Genomic DNA, 18,362 nt, shown 5'->3' with positions numbered 1-18,362 from the left:
GTAAATACATTTTTGTATTTGAGAATACCAGGAAAAAAAATATGTACATCCTACCTTTATAGCAGGCACTTAGTCTCAGTAAAATCAAAATTTCCTGATGGGATTCAGCTAGCACTAGCAGGAGCTTTGTGGCAGTACTTCTTATGACTGGACTAGGAGTTGACAGAAGCTTAAAAAGAATTTCATCTAAAATAGAATGCAGGGTTTTTGCTTCTACTTTGAGTAAATCACCACTAAGAGGACAGAAAAAAAAAAGTTCAAATTGTTAAATCGTACATGGTTATCACAAATTTAGAATAAAAGGTTTATAACTTAAATGCCTGATCAATGATGATAGTCACTTTTTAAAATCATATAACTTGGTTCTTAGAATTTAAACTATAATATACTAAATCAACTAATATTTCTGATTTTCTACTGTGGTCAGGGAACCACATTAAGTCCAACAGAGAATAATACAAAGTAGATGAAGGTCCCTTCTTTCCTCTCAGAGAAACCTGTTAACAAATTGAATAAAACAACAGAATAAAACAACAACAAAAAAACTACAAGATTAACCAAGTACTTCAAAAGCTTCAAGGTGACAAATCACAAGACTGCAATAAGATTTGACACTTAAATGACATACAAGACCATGTGCTTAATCTATAAAGAACATTTTATTTCCTTTGGCATTTTTTAATTATCATTTTGTTTTTTGTGTGGGCTTTTGTCTTACTGGTCTCTTTGCTGGTTTGTTTTAATGTTCATTTCTGTGTTTTAGTGGGGTTTTATGTTCTTGATTTTTTTTTTTTAAGACAGAAAAACAACAAAGTTTGGTGAGTTGGGAGAGGTGGGGAAGAAGAACTGGGAAAACAGAAAAAACTTGATCAAGTCAGACAGGTAGTGGTGGTGCACAGCATTAATCCTAGCTCTTGGGCTGCAGAGGCAGATAAATCTCTGAGTTCGAGGCCAACCTAGTCTACAGAGTGAGTTCCAGGACAGCCAGAACTACACAGAGAAACCACGTTGTGAGGGGAGGGGGGAATTGGAACTTATTTCTTAGGTTTCAAACCCGGGACAAATGGCTGAGGTGCCTATTTAACATATCAAAGTAGATGCTGTCTGCCACATTCTCACTGTATCCTTTAGGAGGAACCTATTACTGCTGGCATACTGTGACCCCCTACCCTAGACTACCCTAGCCCAGATGGCTGGGCTTCCCTTCCTTATGTAATACAACCATTTTGGTTACCAGACTTTGTGTCTACTCTCTGGGCCTTCTGGCTGCTGCACCTGGTTCCCTTCTCTCCCTTTTCTTTCCCTCTCCCTTTCTCCTTACATGGCTGGGGCTTATGTCCACTCTGGACTCTCCCAGATGTGCTTCCCTCTGGCTATGCTCTTCCACATATCTATAACAAACTTTCTGTTCCACCATACATAGGAGCAGTTATTTCCTTTACTTTTTTATTTTATTTATTCAATATTGTATGAAAAATTTGAAAATCAAAGTGTTAAAGAACAACTTGTCTATACCATCTAACTTGTTGAGTTTATAAGCCTAAGTTTTTCACATTGTACCTCTGTGATTTTTAAATGACAGTAAATGTTATACTTCTAAATGTTTACATTAGTTGCTGGCAGCTGTATTTCCATCCTGATCACTTTAATATAGGTTCATTTCGTTCACCTTTTCAGATTCAGCTTATTGTTTCTTTTTTTATTGTTTTCATGGACTTTATTGATATTGATTACTTCTTTCATGTTTTTCTTTTGTCTTAGTTTAGTTTTCCCTTCTCTCTCTAGTTTACATAAAGCAGAATTAATGTCATAATTTGAGATTTTTTCCCAATATACATATCAGTAATATAAAATTTCTCCAAAGTACTGTTTGAATTATGATATACCTAGAAATTCTCATCTGTTATTTTTATATCTATTTATTTAAAAATAATTTCTATTTTTTCTTTCAATTTCTTCTTTGTCTTGTAAGTTATCTAGATATGTATTATTTATTACATTATTTCGGGACTTGTCAGAAATTTGCTCTTTTTTTAATTAGTTTATTCACTTGTATAGCAGCTGTAGATCCCTCTCATTCCCTCCCCATCCTACTCTCTCTCATCTCCTCCCATGACCCTTTACAAGTCCACGGATAGGGGAGGTCCTCCTCCCCTTCCCTCTGACCCCAGCCCATCAGGTCTCATCAGGACTGGCTGCTTTGTCTTCCTCTGTAGCCTGGTAAGGCTGCTCCCCACTCAGGGAGAGGTGATCAAAGAGCCAGCCAATGAGTTCATGTCAGAGATAGTCCCTGTTACCCTTACTAGGACACCCACTTGGAGACTGAACTACCATGAGATACATCTGTGCAGGGGTTCTAGGTTATCTCCATGCATGGTCCTTAGTTGGAGTATCAGTCTCAGAAAAGACCCCTGTGCCCATATTTCTTGGTTCTGTTTCTCTCCATGTGGAGCTCCTGTCCTCTCCAGGTCTTTCTATTTACCCCTTCTTTCATAAGATTCCCTGCACTCTGCCCAAAGTTTGGCTATGAGTCTCAGCATCTGCATTAATACGCTGCTGGGTAGAGTCTTTCAGAGGTCCTCTGTGAAAGGCTCCTGTCCTATTCCCTGTTTTCTCCCTCTTTCAATGTCCATTTCATTTGGCTGAGTGTGGATTGATCATCTTACCCAGGGTCCTCCTTGCACAGCTTCCTTAGGCATACAGATTTTAATAGGTTTATCCTATATTATATGTCTAATATCCACTTATAAGTAAGAATATATACCATGTCTGTCTTTCTGCTTCTGGGTTACCTCATTCAAGATGATCTTTTCTAGTTCCCACCATTTGCCTGCAAATTGAGTTTTCCTTGTTTTTAATTGCTGAGTAATATTCCATTGTGTAAATGTACCACAATTTCTGTATCCATTCCTCCATTGAGGGGCATCTGGGTTGTTTTCAGACTCTGGATAATACGAACAAAGCTGCTACAAACATGGTTGAGCAAATATGCTCGTTATATAATTGAGCATGTTTTGGATATAGGCCTAGCAGTGGTATAGATAGATCTTGAGGTAGCACTATTCCTAATTGTCTGAGAACGCACCAGATTGATTTCCAAAGTCATTGTACAAGTTTACATTCCCACCAGCAATGGAGGAGGATTCCTCTTTCTCCACATCCTCTCCAGCATTTATTGTCACTTGAGTTTTTGATCTTAGCTATTCTGATGGGTGTAAGGTGAAATCTCAGGGTTGTTTCAATTTGCCTTTCCCTGATGATTAAGGAATTTGAGTATTTCTTTAAGCTTTTCTCTGCCATTTGATATTTCTCTATTGAGAATTCTGTTTAGCTCTGTACCCCATTTTTTAATTGGATTACTTGATTGGTTGTTGTTTAACTTCTTGAGTTCTTTATATATTCTGGATATTAGCCCTCTGTCAGATGCTTTCCCAATCTGTAGGATGCTATTTTGTTCTGACAGTGTCCTTTGCTTTACAGAAGCTTTTCAGTTTCATGACGTCCCATTTATTGTTGATCTTAGAGCCTATGCTGTTGGTATTCTATTCAGGAAGTTGTTTCCTGTGCCATTGAGTTCAAGGCTCTTCCCCACTTTTTATGTTGAGGTCTTTGATCCACTTGGACTTTAGTTTTGTGCAGGGTGATAAATATAGATCTATTTGCATTTTTCTACATGTACATCCAGTTAGACCAGCACCATTTGTTGAAGATGCTGTCTTTTTTTTCCATTGTATGGTTTTGGCTTCTTTGTCAAAAATCAAGTAGCTGTAGGTGTGTGGGTTTATTTCTGGGTCTTTTATTCAATTTCATTGATCCATCATTATGTTTCTATGCCAATACCATGCATTTTTTTTTATTACTATTGTTCAGTAGTACAGCTTGAGATCAGGGATGGCGGTACCTCCAGACAATCGGTTGTTGTTTTTGCAATTCTGGGTTTTTTGTTTTTCTGTATAAAGTTGAGAATTGTTCTTTCAAGGTCTGTAAAGAATTGTGTTGGTGGCTGGAGAGCTGGCTTGGAGGTTAAAAGCACTGACTGCTCTTCCAAAGGTCCTGAGTTCAATTCCTAGCAACCACAAAATAGCTCACAGCCATCTATAACGGGATCTGATGCTGCCTTCTGGCATGCAGGCAGAATACTAGGTACATAATAAATAAATAGATAGATAGATAGATAGATAGATAGATAGATAGATAGATAGATAGATAGATAAATCTTTAAAAAGGTATTTTGATGGGAATTTCATTGAATCTATTGATTGCTCTTGGCAGGATGGCCATTTTCACTGTTAATCCTACCAATCTATGAACATGGGAGATCTTCCCATCTTCTGTTGTCTTCTTCAATTTCTTTCTTCAGAGACTTGAAGATTTTTTTCAAATAGGTCTTTCACATGCTTGGTTAGAGTCACACTAAGGTACTTTATGTTATTAGTGCCTATTGTGCAGGGTGAAGTTTCCCTAATTTCTTTCTCAGCCCTTTTGTCTTTCGTATATAGGATAGCTTCTGATTTTTTTTTTTAATTTTGTATCCAGCCACTTTGCTGAAGGTGTTTATCAGCTGAAGGAGTTCTCTGGTTGAATTTTTGGGGTCACTCATGTATACTATCATATCATATACAAGCAGTGATACTTTGACTTCTTCCTTTCCAATTTGTATCCCCTTGATCTCCCTTAGTTGACTTATTGTTCTAGCTAGGACTTCAAGCACTATGTTCAAGGGATAAGGAGAGAGTGGGCAGCCTTGCCTTGTCCCTGATTTCAGTGGAATTGATTTCAGTTTCTCTCCGTTTAGTTTGGCGTTGGCTTTAGGCTTGCTGTATATTGTCTTTACTATGTTTAGGCATGTGCCTTGTATCCCTGATCTCTCCAAGGCTTTAAACATGAATGGGTGTTGGATTTTGTCCAATGCTTTTTCAGCATCTAAGGAGATGATCATGTGGTTTTTCTCCTTCAGTTTGTTTATATGGTGGATTACATTGATGGATTTCCGTACAATGAACCACCCCTGCATGCCCTGGATGAAGCCTACTTGCTCATGGTGGATGATATCTTTTATGTGTTCTTGGATTCGGTTTGCAAGTATTTTATTAAGTATTTTTGCATCAATGTTCATAAGAGAGATTGGTCTGAAGTTCTTTTTATTTTGTTGGATCTTTGTGTGGTTTAAGTATCAAGGTGACTCTGGCTTCATAAAATGAGATTGGTAATGTTCCTTCTGTTTCTATTTTGTGGAACAGTTTGAAGAGATTTGGAGTTAGCTCTTCTTTGAAGGTCAGGTAGAATTCTGAGCTGAAGCCATCTGGCCGTGGGCTTTTTTGGGGGGAGACTTTCATAGAAATAGACTGTTTCTATTTCCTTGGGGTGGGGGTATAGGACTATTTAGTTTATTTACCTGATCTTGATTTAATTTTGTTAAGTGGAATCTATCAAGAAAATTGTCCATTTCATTTAGATTTTCAAATTTTGTGGCATACAGACCTAATGATTGGATTTCCTTAGTATCTGTTGTTATGTCCCCCTTTTCGTTTCTGATTTTGCTGATTTGAATAGTGTCTCTCTTCCTTTTAGTTTTGCTAAGGGTTTTTCTATCTTGTTCATTTTCTCTAAGAACAAGCTCTTGGTGTCATTGAGTCTATGTATTGTTTTGTTTCTAATTCATTTATTTCAACTCTGAGTTTATTTCCAATTGACTACTCCTTTTGGGTGTGTTTGCTAGGGCTTTATGGTGTGCTGTTAAGTTGCTTGTATGAGAGGTCTCAAACTTCTTTCTGGAGGCACTTAGTACTATGAACTTTCCTCTTAAGCTCTGCTTTCTTTGTGTCCCATGAGTTTGGGTAAGCTGTGCCTTCATTTTCATTGAATTTTAGGAAGTCTCTAATTTCTTTTTTCATTTCTTCCCTGACCAAGCTGTCATTGAGAGCTGTTTAGTTTACACGTGTGTGTAGGCTTTTTGTTATTTCTATTGTTGAGGTCTAGTTTTAGGCCATCGTGGTCTGATAGGATATAAGGGATTATTTTGATCTTCTTTTGATTTGTGTCTGACTATATAGTCTATTTTGGAGAAGGTTCCATGAGGTGCTGAAAAGAAAGTATACTCTTTCTCATTTGGGTGAAAAGTTCTGTAGACATCTGTTATGTCCATTTGAGTTAGGATCATTATTTACCTATTGTCTAGATGATCTGCCCCTTGGTGAGAGTGGAGTGTTGAAATCTCCCATTAATAAGGTGTTGGGAACAATGTGTGATTTAAGTGTTAATAATGTTTCATTTACAAATGCAGGTGCTCTTCTATTTGGGCACAGATGTTCAGGATTGTGATGTCTTCCTGGTGGATTTTTCCCTTGATGAGAATGTAGTGCCCCTCCTCATTTTTTTTAAATTTTGGTTGAAAGTCTATTGTATTAGTTATTAAGATAGCTACCCCAGCTTGTTTTCTGGATCTGTTTGCCTGAAAAACAATTTTCTAGCCCTTTACTCTAAGGTAGTGTTAGTTGGATGAAATAGAATGTTGGATCCTGTTTCTGCAACCATTCTGTTAGCCCGTGTCTTTTTATTGGAGAGTTGAGTCCGTTCATGTTGAAAGATAACAGTGACCAATGAATGTTAGTTCCTTTTATTGTGGAGTTTGATGTGATTATATGTTTATGTGCTTGTTTTCTTCTAATTTTTTTGTTTGAAAGTTATCTATATCCTGGTTCTCTTGGGTTTAGTTGATTTTACTGGATTGGAGTTTTCCTTCCAATATCTTCTGTAGGACTTGGTTGCTGTGTAGATATTGTTTAAGTTTAGGTTTGTCATGGAATATTTTGTTTTCTCCATTTATGTTGATTGAAAGCTTTGCTGGGTATACATGTCTGTGTTGGCATCTGTGGTCTATGACATCTGCCCAGGCCCTTCTGGCTTTCATAGTTTGTGTTGAAAAGTCCGGTGTGATTCTGAGAGGTCTACCTTTATATGTTACTTGGCCCTTTTCCCTTGCCGCTGTTAGCATTTTTTTCTTCTGTAGATTTAGTGTTTTGACTATTATGTGACATGAGAAGTTTCTTTTCTGTTCTAGTCATTTGGTGTTCTAAAGGCCTCTTGTATGTTTATGGACATCTCTTTAAGTTGGGAAATTTTTCTTCTATAATTTTCCAGAAAATCTTTTCTGGACGTTGGAGCCTGGAATCTTCTTTTTCGTCTATTCCTATTATTCTTAGATTTCAGCTTTTCATGGCATCCTTAATTTCTTGAATGTTTTCTGTTTGGAACTTTTCCCGATTTTACTTTTTGAGAAATGTATCAATTTCTGCAATTGTATCTTTGGCACCTGAGATTCTCTCTTCCATCTCTTGTATTCTCTTGGTGATGCTTACATTTGTGGTTCCTGATCTTTTCTCTAAGTTCTCCAGTTCCAGGGTTTTCTCTGTTTGTTTTTTCTTTATTGATTCTAATTCTGTTTTCAAGTCTTGCACCATTTCCTTCATCTGTTTGAATGTGGATTCCTGTCTTTCCATGATGTCCTCTTTTTTTGTTCCTTTCTTCCACTTGTACCTCTACTTGTGCCTGTATTTGTTTGGCTGTATTTGGCCGTATTTCTGAGAGCTTTGTTTATTTCCCCTCTATATGACTCTACTTGTGCCTCTATTTGTTTGGGTCTACTTGTCTATATTTCTTTGAGAGCTTTGTTTCCTCTTTATGTGCCTCTAATAACTGGATAAGCATAGATTTGAGATCATTTTTCTGTGTTTCCAGTAAATTAGCATATCCATTGACATTTGGAGTTGCTGGTGAAGCCATGATGTCCTGATTTTTGTTGGATGTATTCTTACACTGACCTCTAGCCATCTGCTTATCTGTAGTCTTCGCTGTTTGTTCGTGGAGACTTCAGACTGGGTCCGTCTGTCTCTACTATCTGGAGTATTCTTCAGAAAGAGAGAGGTCCACTGATTTGAGAGTGGATGTTGGTGTTTCAGCTGTAGCTAAGGGAGGAAGGTCGCAGGTGTATGTACACAAACGTGTGCATGGAAGTGTGCCTGGAAGGACAGGGTGCTAGAGCATGTAGATGCCTGGAATGTGGAGCTTAAGCGCAGGAGGGGGAGCGGGTGCTGGTGCTGCTCACAAGTGCAATGGGTATGCGCAGGTACCCTGAATACTTCAGTAGCCTACAGGCCTGTCGTAGTGTCCTTCTGGTATTCAATCTGTCTGAGCTCCAGGAATTGTTTGCCTGGACTCCACTGAACTCCATAGAACAGGGGCTTCAAATTTGAGAATCTGTCCCAAGTATCCCTATGTTGCCCATAGTGGTGGTGTGGGTGGGAGAGATTCGATGTCTGGTTGCCAGTGTAAAGGGACCCTGGATATGGGGCTTTTCACACACTCACTTGAAGGTGCACTCACTCACTAGCATGCCTAATTGAAAAGCACAGGTGTTCCCCGTTCTCTACTCTTAGATTTGGGCCCACAGGGGCAAATGAGAGTGTAGGAGATCTGCCAGCTCAGTGGCATCCACTGTCTGCCGGGCAGGGACACTGGTATATGGGGTAGCCACCACTGCCATCTCAGGCACTGAACATGGAGGCTCTTGCTTGGGCTAGCCACCATTCCACCTGTGCAGACCTGGGAGGCCAGTACAGCTACCAGTTGGGAGGCCCATGCAGCCGCCCACCTCTGCTGTCTCAGTCACCAAGCTCATGCTTGGGGCAATCACTACCACCTCTGCCGAGCAAGGAGGCCCATGCATGGGGCTAGAGGAAATGCAGGGGGATTGACTATTCACCACTCTCAGTACCCAGAGACGTCCATGGGTGACCTGGATCCAAACGGACCTAGCTCACAGGTTGTCCTCTCTCACCCAGGAAGCCTCAATGTTGATATTCTGGCTTCAGCTGCCCCTCCACTCACCAATTTCAATTTTGGAGTTTCGGATCCCATGTCTCTCAGATACACTGGGGGCTGGTTGCCACCATCTTGGACCCAGTGATCTACTCATTTTTACTCATTGCTCATTATAACTCATTTCCAACCTGATTCTATTTATAGCACAATTTTCTGTTACTTAAATCCTTATTGAGTTTATTGAGAGTTGTTTAAAGGCACTGGATATGCCTCTTAAAAATGTTCCACGTTAAAAGAAATGGGTAGCTTTTTACATATATGAATTGATTGGTACTCTACTGGCATTTTAAAAGAGAACCCTTTGTAGATCTCTGATATAGATCTTTTTTTAGTATTCTGACTTAGGAAATTTGGTCATCTTGCCTTCCCTAGATTCTGAGCTTTATTTCTTTAACTCAAGCTTTCCTGCTATACCACATCCTAAAAACTTAGTATTAATTCAGGGCAACTGTGAAGATTTTTGCATAATTTAGATCTTGAATGTACTTCAAAGGCTCATGTGTAAAATCTTGGTCTCATGAAAGGAGCTATTTGGAACTGTTGGAATGTTTAAGGGGTGAGAGGTACTGGAAGGTCTGTTGATTCCTTCTTCTTTTTCACTTCCTGGTTATAATAGCTTTGCCCTTCCACCTGTTCTCACTATGATATGCTAGCTCACTACAGGCTCAAAACCAGAGGACTAATTACCATGTACTTATTGGAGGTTCTAAAAATCATGAGCCAAAGTAAACCTTTTCTTTTTATAAATCTGTTATTGCAGCTATTTTGTTACAATGACAGGAAGCTAATTACCCCAAACTTACTTATTCTATTTCCCCCACTCTGGGCTTTCATTCATACATTTGAGTCATGTTCAATTTATTGAGAATTGATCCTTCATGATTTGTTTGTTTCTTTTCCCCTAATGGTCCAGTAAATTCATTCCTGTAATTCTACTTTAATCAAAATTAGAAATAAAGGTCTACTGATTTTAATTAATTAAAAAATTTTATTCCCTATTACCATTGCCATGATTTTATTACTATGTTTGAATTCCTATGGTTCCTTCTTCACTTTTTTCTTTTTGTCTATTGGCTAACAAATTTAGGATATTTATAACATCCAAGCCAAGTGTGGCACCACTAGGATACTTCCCTAGTCTTCCAATTGTTTTCTTTATCTAGAGTGTTGTCCTCATCTTCTCTTTATTAGTTACCAGAGTACTAAAACTGAAATGTAACCACAACATATTCATATACTTAAAAAAAATCTGCAATGGTTCCCATTACCTACAGGGTATGATTGTTTTCTTAACATAGCATATCAATTTTTCATAACATAAGTCTTTTTAAAATTTGCTGGCTACACCTGATACTGAACTTTAAATCCCAGCAAGATGAATTTTCTCTGCCTTTAACTCTCAGCATAATGCTTCTTTCTTATATCTGACTTTTGCTTATGTTGTTATCTCTAGCTGGAAATACTGTTTTCTCCTCATCTTCCCTAGGCAACTTATCTTCAAAGTTTCATCTCAGGTTTACTCAGTTTGAGTTAGAAACAACTTTTAATACTTGTGGATAACTTTAACATTGCAAATTAATATATAAAAACATAACTGTCTCAATACTCAACTGTCACAAGATTTTATCTGAATAAACACTGTATATACTATGAGAAACACAGTCACTGTGGCACAAGGTAGTCGATGAAAAACTCATACTCGAGTGAAATAATAAATAATTTCAGTAACTACATTCTTTCTGCTTTGACCTCAAGAATTATCTATTACTTCTTTTATGCTATTTTTGCATATACTATTGCATTTAGTTTGCTGCTCATTAAATGGCTGAGTAAACATTTTTTACTGTGGTCCTAATTATTTTTCTTTAGGTATCATACCAATTTTCTTTCTAAGCCTGAGATTTTTCTAGAGCTCTGAGATACCAATTTGATAACAAATTTCTAATTTTTGTAGTATTTAGTATACTAATGTTTTTTAAAAGTCAATCATAAGAGAATTTAAATTTCAGGTACATGTCATATGTAGTAGATTTTGAAAAATTTTAATAAAATTAGTAATGCTTCAGATTAAAAATTGTGCAAATTAAGTCACCTGTTGATCTGTAGTATATTCTGTAGCAGAGTCATGACTGTAGCTCCTATTTGAACACTGTCAGTTTGCAGTAAGTGTAAGAAATGATCACTCTGCAGTACTAAAAGAACAGAGAGAAAAAGAAATGTTAAAGATTCTATAATAACCTAAGAGGTTATTTGTGAGATGCTGCAAAACAGATGCTACTCTTTCATGCCTTTTTCATTTATTAGCTGGAATACTTCCACAGACTGAAAATTTTTCATTGATGTATAAGGCAGAATAAAAGCTGGATTCAGATTCATTTTACAGTTTAAAAACAATGCATTCTCTAGCTGGCTTCAACAAAACATTTTGTACGTTTAAATTTACTGCAGTTATTTTTGTTATTATAGCTCAATTTTTCTTTATTTGGCTATTAGAAACCTCTTAAGCTAAAATAAAAGATTCTCTCTTTATCTGCTGAGCCATTTCACCCATCCTAGTAGAAGCCTCATTATGTTGGCTTCTGAGTCCTTTTAATCCTGATAAATTTCAATTGCTTCGTTTACATCTGGTATTTTTGTACACACTTTCTATTCCAGGGTATAGATCAGTAAATTCTTCATAGGTGCAAAAACATTATTAAAAAACATTTCAATGTATACATTTGGGTTTTTTCACTCATTAATTTTATAAACATTTAACAAACTTTTAATAATTATATAATGATTTCCTATTAACCCTAGACACAGTATCATTATTATAGTACTTTTCAAAATGGAATATGGTATTTTTTTTTAATTACTCAAGTATTCTCTTTCTCCTTATATGAAGTCTAAGTACTTTTTTTTTTTGGTTAAACAGTCTTTAAATTGGTAATTTGGAACAACAGCTAACACATAATAGGAAACAGATAATACTTTAATTAAAAAAAATTAGGCATTCACTTAGCAATATGAATAAAAGTACCAAAAGTACTAGTTACATTAATTGGAAGTAGCTGCCTTTAGAAAATAGAAAATGGTATGCATTACAGATCCAAGAAATGTGTTTTTTATACTTAAAGAACTCTGTGACTTTGCATGCATGAATGATTCTGAAAGGAAAAAGTAGAATTAAAGATTCAAATGTTACTACCTGGAAAAAAAAAAGCAATGGTGTTGCGTTTATGTAATGTGAAATTGTATTTACTCTGTACACGGGGATTTTTCAAGAAATCTCAAGCTAAAGCTAAATTCATAACACTACAATTTTAAAAATTACTTTCCTAAACTGTTCAAATTATTAATCAATACCTCAGATTTACTAAATAGAAAAGTTAAGGAGAAAGTTATATTTCTACAAAAGTTCCTTTAATTTGGCATTTATATGGTCAATGCTGTATGATTATTGGTTATATTAAACAGTTTATTCTTACCATTCTGTATGAGTTGAATATGACCTCCCAATAGCCAGAAGAGAGAATCAGTCACAATTTGAAAAAAATGTAGTAATTTATCTTTCTCTTCCCCCTTAATACAAACAACAAAACCAATTTACTTTTCTATAATATACCTTATATAAATAAAAAACAAGAAAAGACCTCCCTTAGAGTAGTCAGCCAACTTGTAAAATACATGAACTTCTATGCTTCGTTTCTTCATTTGTAAAACCTGTGGTTGCAGTATATGAATTCTGTACTATTTATAGTAATTACCCAGACAAAACAAAACAAAGTAAGTATCCTAAGAATTAGAGATGGATACACTAGAACTTCTTAAAGCTTGATCTGCATCAAAATGACTTATGGAAATTTTAAACTACCCCTCTGCACATATCCAAATATATAAAGTCTCAATTTCCAAAGCTAAAGTCTGGACATCTGTGTCTTCACAAAGTTTGGTGAGTGACTTCATTATGCAGCCAGGGTAAAAACCATGGTAATATGAAAATGTAAGCATATAAGGCATTATTAATAGAACTTTTCAGTTCCAGTTTCTACTCTAAGGCTCTTTGAGAGCAGAGAGCATGCTTTTTACTCCCCATAACTCGTTGTCTACAATTCTGATGTATCAAAAATGTTCCATTAATACATACTAAGGAAATAAACAAAAAAGGCCAGTTCTCAAAAGAATAAATACAAATGGCTTACGGGCTTAAAAAAATGTTCAATAGTAATAATCATCAGAAAAGGGGAATAAAAATTCCAGTTGGCCAAATGGCCATTATTAAAAAGACAAAAGTAACAAGTGCTAATGAGGATATAAAAAAGGAAATATAAATTTGTTACAATTATATAATGCCATTTGGTAGTTCAACATTTATAAGCAGTAATTACATTACTGGACTTACATCTAAAAGAAATGAAATTATTATCAAGACATTTGTATTCATATTTATTACAGGATTATTTACAATAGTAAAAAACACTAATAACCTAAGTAACTATTGGCCAGTGAATGCATAAATAATGGAATACTTTTCAGGCATAAAAAGGATGAATTTCTGCCATTTGCAACACCATGGAAGGAAGTGAAGGTCAGTAAGTGAGGTAGGCCAGGGCATAGTCACTACTGTATGAATTCATTCACATGCAGAATCTAAAACAAAGTAATCTCATAGAAGTGTAGACTAGAAAACTGGTTACCAGAGGCTAGGGATAATAATAAAAGAAGAAAGATGAGGAAAAGTTTACCAATGGGTATTTTGTAATATTTAGAGATAATCTGAGGTATTCTATGGTACATGGGATGATTATATGTCAAGCATAAACTTTTACTTTAAAAAGGAGCAATTTTGTCTTGAATATTAAAGAAATTAACAAATAGTTGTCTCATTATTATACAAACTAATTCTGCTGAAATAGCTGAAAGCTCATATAGTTTCTAACTCCTAATTAGCCATTAAGAAAATTATAGACTGAAGTGGCTCAAGCCCACGGTCTTAGCACTTGGAAAACTGATTCAGTAGGACTGCTAAGTCTCAGAACAGCCTGGGCTACTCAGTGAATTCAGTGACAAACAGTGCAAGACATATATACTTACATATATGACATAATCATAAACGTTATGTGTGTAGGAAAAAACAGAATGTGCCAATTGAGATAGGAAGATGGCTTTTCCCCCCATTTGTTTTTTTTCCCATGTTTCTCCTGGAATGGTGCCTTACTACAAGCAATGCTGAGCTTAAAATTCTCCTGATTGCTGGAATAGAGATGTGCATCACTATACCCTGCTTAAAAGGCGGCTTTTTGTAAGTGAAATATTTCCTACGCATGAGTCAGGAATTAAAAAAACAAAACAAAACAAAACAAAACAAAAAAACACAAACAAAACAAAATCTTATTGGGCATAGTAGCACAAGCCTTTGCTCTTAGAGTTCAGAAGGTAGTGACAGGCAGATTTCTGTGAATTTGAGGCCAGTCTGGTCTATATAGAATTCCCGGGCAGCCAGGATTACAGTAAAACCCTGCCCCCAAAATCAAAACAAACAAACAAAATAATAAATGAAGGTAAGAAGTATTTGGTATTCAAATTAGAATCTGAGTTCTCTGTTGTGCCATTCTGGCCTAGTTTAATTCAACTGGTTGAAAAGGAATTGAAGAAAATGAGGAAATTCTCAACTTCTGACCCTATTCCTACCTTGAGGGTTAGGACTGAGGACTAAGCACAAATACACTCAAGGCCTGAATGTGAGGGCAGGGAGACAATTTGGAGGACAATCACTTAAGGTTTATGAATCAGCTGACCAAGCTGTTATGAATCGGCAGATTATCTCTATCCTGGGGCCCTTTAATAGAGTGCTGAGGAAAAATGTGCACCACAGATGAGAAACTGATAAGTTAGTTATATGACTAACTAGTCATCCGCAAGAATGGAAGCAGAAGCTGCCAATGCTATCCAAGAGATAAAAGACATGACTCTACTTTTACAGTCAACAGTGCTAAGTAAATTCCTAATGATTTCTCATTAGGCAGGCTTCTCTGCTTATATAGCATACAGTAGAAACTACATGTTCCACATTATGAAATATGTATAGAGTATAGATCTTGCTTGCACATTTAAGAGTGGCAGAACACAAGATCTTCAAAAACTTGCTTTTCTTGTGATGAAAAGGCCTTATCACAAATTCAAAAAAAAGTACAGCATTTGCTGCTGTCCCAAAGTATGATCACAGAGTCTAAAGTGGACTAGAGGCAGAACACTCTTTGATACTAGAATATTGCTTTCCGTAGACAAGGCATGGATTTTGCCTACAGCTCCTTAATCTCAAGAAGGTACTTGATAAGGCAAAGAATCATTTTCTCCATTCTACTCTCCTTTACTCTTCTCCCTTTTCTGTTCCTATTCCCTCCCTCTCCCCCCTCTCCTTCTCTCTTTGTATATAAACACTGCATAAAATATAGTTATCAAAATATGACATAATCCCCTTTACTTATGTGTCAAGTAAAAAATAAAAGCCATGGTCTAGCAAGCCTTAAGTGTGAGAAATTAAAAGTATAAAACAGCTACCTGTTAACAGTCTGGAAAGAAGTGAGGTCATGGATATAAGTATATATGGGTGTTGCTCAAAATTAAGTGGTAAGACAGACTCTTCAAAAATCATACAGTATTCTTCAGCTAGCATTTACATAGATTAAGTTCTTGGTTGCAATTATTTGGATAAAGATATTTAAATTCACTACTCTAAGTTTTATGTTCAGCCAGATACAGCATATGTGAAAAATTACAGGGGACAACTTAAGAAGGGCTAGGTATGGTATACATCTTTGTGATCCCAGTACTCAAAAGGCTGAGGCAGGACTGAGACTCTGAGACCTGCAAAGATATACACTGAATGTAAAACTAGCCTGGGTTATATAGGAAAGCTTATTTCAGGAAAAAAAAAAAAAAAAAAAAAAAAAAGAATGAAAATTTTTTGGCAATACAACACTGAAAACCTGCCTTAGTTGCATTGATGAAACATGTTTGCAATCGTCTCCCCAAGACAAGAAAATTTTCGGCAGCTGATGGAAGTAATTCCTTGTAAAATTCCTCTCCATCTTCTCCTGGTTCTAAGCCCACACAGCAATGGCTAAAATGAGAGTACAAGTTTGTGTTAATAATGAATATCAGTTGAATATTCAAACTTCCATAAGCATTGTGCCTTAATGAGAATCTTAAGTGGCATTCTTTTGTTAACAAGACAATTAAAAACTTACTGGAAAAGTTCTACTTTCTAGAAAACTAATCTGTGATATGGACCTTGTTTGCATTTAGTTCTAGGGTTCACACATTCTGAAAACAAATATGCTGGCTCTTAAAGAACTGAAAGATATGCCTAGGTGATGGTGAATGCCTTTGATCCCAGCACCCTGGAAAGCAGATATAGGAAGATCTGAGTTCAAAGCCAGCCTGGTTTACATAGTTTCAGGTCACCCAAGTTTATATACAGTGAGACCCTGTCTCAAAAAAACAAAAATACAGAAGGGGAAGGGAGAGAAGAAAGAAGGGGAGGGAGGAAGAAAAAAAGAGAGACCGAGTATGAAATACACTGGATTTACAATAAAGAAAAATGAGAGAAGTTTTCAGTGAATTGGCTACAATCATCCTAAAGCCAAAGAATACTTCAACTGCTTATAATTCATGTTAATTTCTGTTAGCTGATGTATTTTAGAAATCTAATAGCTAAAAAGACTTAGGATGAGGCTAATCCTCAAGGAACAAAGATAAAAAAAAGCAAACACTTTAGTTTCATACCAATTCTTCTTTCCAAAAGACTGCTTTCTTAAGATCCACAAATTATATGCCTGTCTATTCCTTGTATCAGATGGGAAAACAGTAAAAGCGTTATCCTACCTATAGTAGGAATATTTTATAATACACAGTTAAAAAGAAAAAGCCCTTTTTGGAAGTATATCTTCTTTAAACTACACATTAAAGCTAACCCTTAAAGTGAGCTGAGTATTTTCAGAAGTATCAATAATAAAAATACTAATATAATAGTTTTACAAAAATAAAAAACAAACTTTCAACCCAAAAGTAGGTAGTAGTATAAGTAAGCACTATTATCTAAGTCTTTTCAGCAAAATGTGTACACAGTGAAAAACAATTACAAACTGAGCATGCTGAAAACCTGGCTAATGCTTGCTATCAAGATTTTATTTCCTTTTAGTTCTTAAATTTAATTACTCAGCATGTCTATATGACAGACAGCATTAATAAAAGAAATTATATTCAACCAATATTGTCATGAGCTAGCATATCTGATCAAAACAAAAATATAAGCACTTACTTATGTTCAATCATTATTGAAAATGAAGTAATATTAAATATTGAAAATTAAAACATAAAAGAGTATTACATAAATTTGTTAACTTTTTTTGTAACTGTATACTTTGAATTAGGCCTGTATGTAATAACAGAGTAGAATTAAGCAGTTTAGAAAGTTAGGATCTAAGTCAGAATATTATACATATAAAAGGTATCTCTCCCGTGAGGATAGTTTATTTAAAATCAAATAGGATGGGGCTAGGGAGATTGCTGTTAGTTAAGAGCACTTGCTGATCTTAAAAAATACAAGAGCTCAAATCCCAGATATCCACAGGCCTCTGTGGGTACCTGTATTCATGTGCACATACCCATACACAGACACCCACATATAGACATAATTAAAAAATAACAAATTTCTTAAAATCAAATGGGAATGTAAGATTACCTCAGGCACTGAGAACACTATCATTTAGCATCTTCTTTTAAAAAATAATTTTGATCTTTCAATTTTTAACACGGAAGTAGAAAAGTAAATGCTGCTTCTAAATTTCATGACAAGATTTGGGCTACCTGATAAATATACAGTTTAAATAGCTATATCACTACAAAGTGACTGAAGTTTCTATACTTATTCTTTTATAGTACTTTGCTATACACTTTCATTTTGGCTCCTAATTCATTGCATTTATATCAAATGTCATGGCTATTCAATTCTCTACCATTAGTTTTTCAAGTACAAAGTTGTTAATTTATTCTTCAAATATTTCTGAGTTAATAAAGAATATATTAGCTAATTGGGACTCAAGTGATAAATAAAAAACATGATTATTGTGCAAAGAAATATTAAGATAATCAATTATAACTAGAGTTACAACAATAGCATACAATGTGAAAGAAAAGTACAACCAAACATACCATGAGATTCCAATTCTTATTAGAATGACAAATAAACATTATTGAAAATTAGAACAAACTAACCTATTTGTTTCATTTTACCTTAGTATCTGTGTAAGCTGGGAAATTGTAGCCCAACCACCCTGGATTCGAGAACAATCTTGACTGAGAACTAATAGACAATACTGAATGAGATCATAACAATATATATCTTGTTTGACTTTCTTCAACTCTGAGCTTCCCAAAGGGGTGTTGTTTATTATTTCTAAGGAAAAAGAAAATGAGATAGACTTGTTCAACATATC

General features: G+C 35.6%; 1 protein-coding gene across 1 annotated transcript in view; it reads right to left on the bottom strand.

The window, feature by feature from the left end:
- Positions 1–18,362, bottom strand: part of Iqcb1 (IQ motif containing B1) — a 44,478-nt gene that overhangs the window by 22,641 nt on the left and 3,475 nt on the right. The window contains exons 4-8 of the mRNA XM_055625257.1: positions 18,160–18,322; positions 15,856–15,985; positions 12,351–12,444; positions 10,973–11,072; positions 55–233 (exon numbers count right to left, since the gene is read on the bottom strand). Of these exons, the coding sequence (XP_055481232.1) occupies positions 55–233; positions 10,973–11,072; positions 12,351–12,444; positions 15,856–15,985; positions 18,160–18,322 (666 nt within the window). The remainder of the gene's footprint in view (positions 1–54; positions 234–10,972; positions 11,073–12,350; positions 12,445–15,855; positions 15,986–18,159; positions 18,323–18,362) is intronic.

This window comes from Psammomys obesus, unplaced genomic scaffold, assembly GCF_907164565.1.
Source record: "Psammomys obesus unplaced genomic scaffold, mPsaObe1.curated_primary_1811, whole genome shotgun sequence".
In the NCBI taxonomy this organism is placed as follows: Eukaryota; Metazoa; Chordata; class Mammalia; order Rodentia; family Muridae; genus Psammomys; species Psammomys obesus.
Note: the sequence above shows the minus strand (reverse complement) of the source record. Positions and strands in the feature narration are given on the sequence as shown.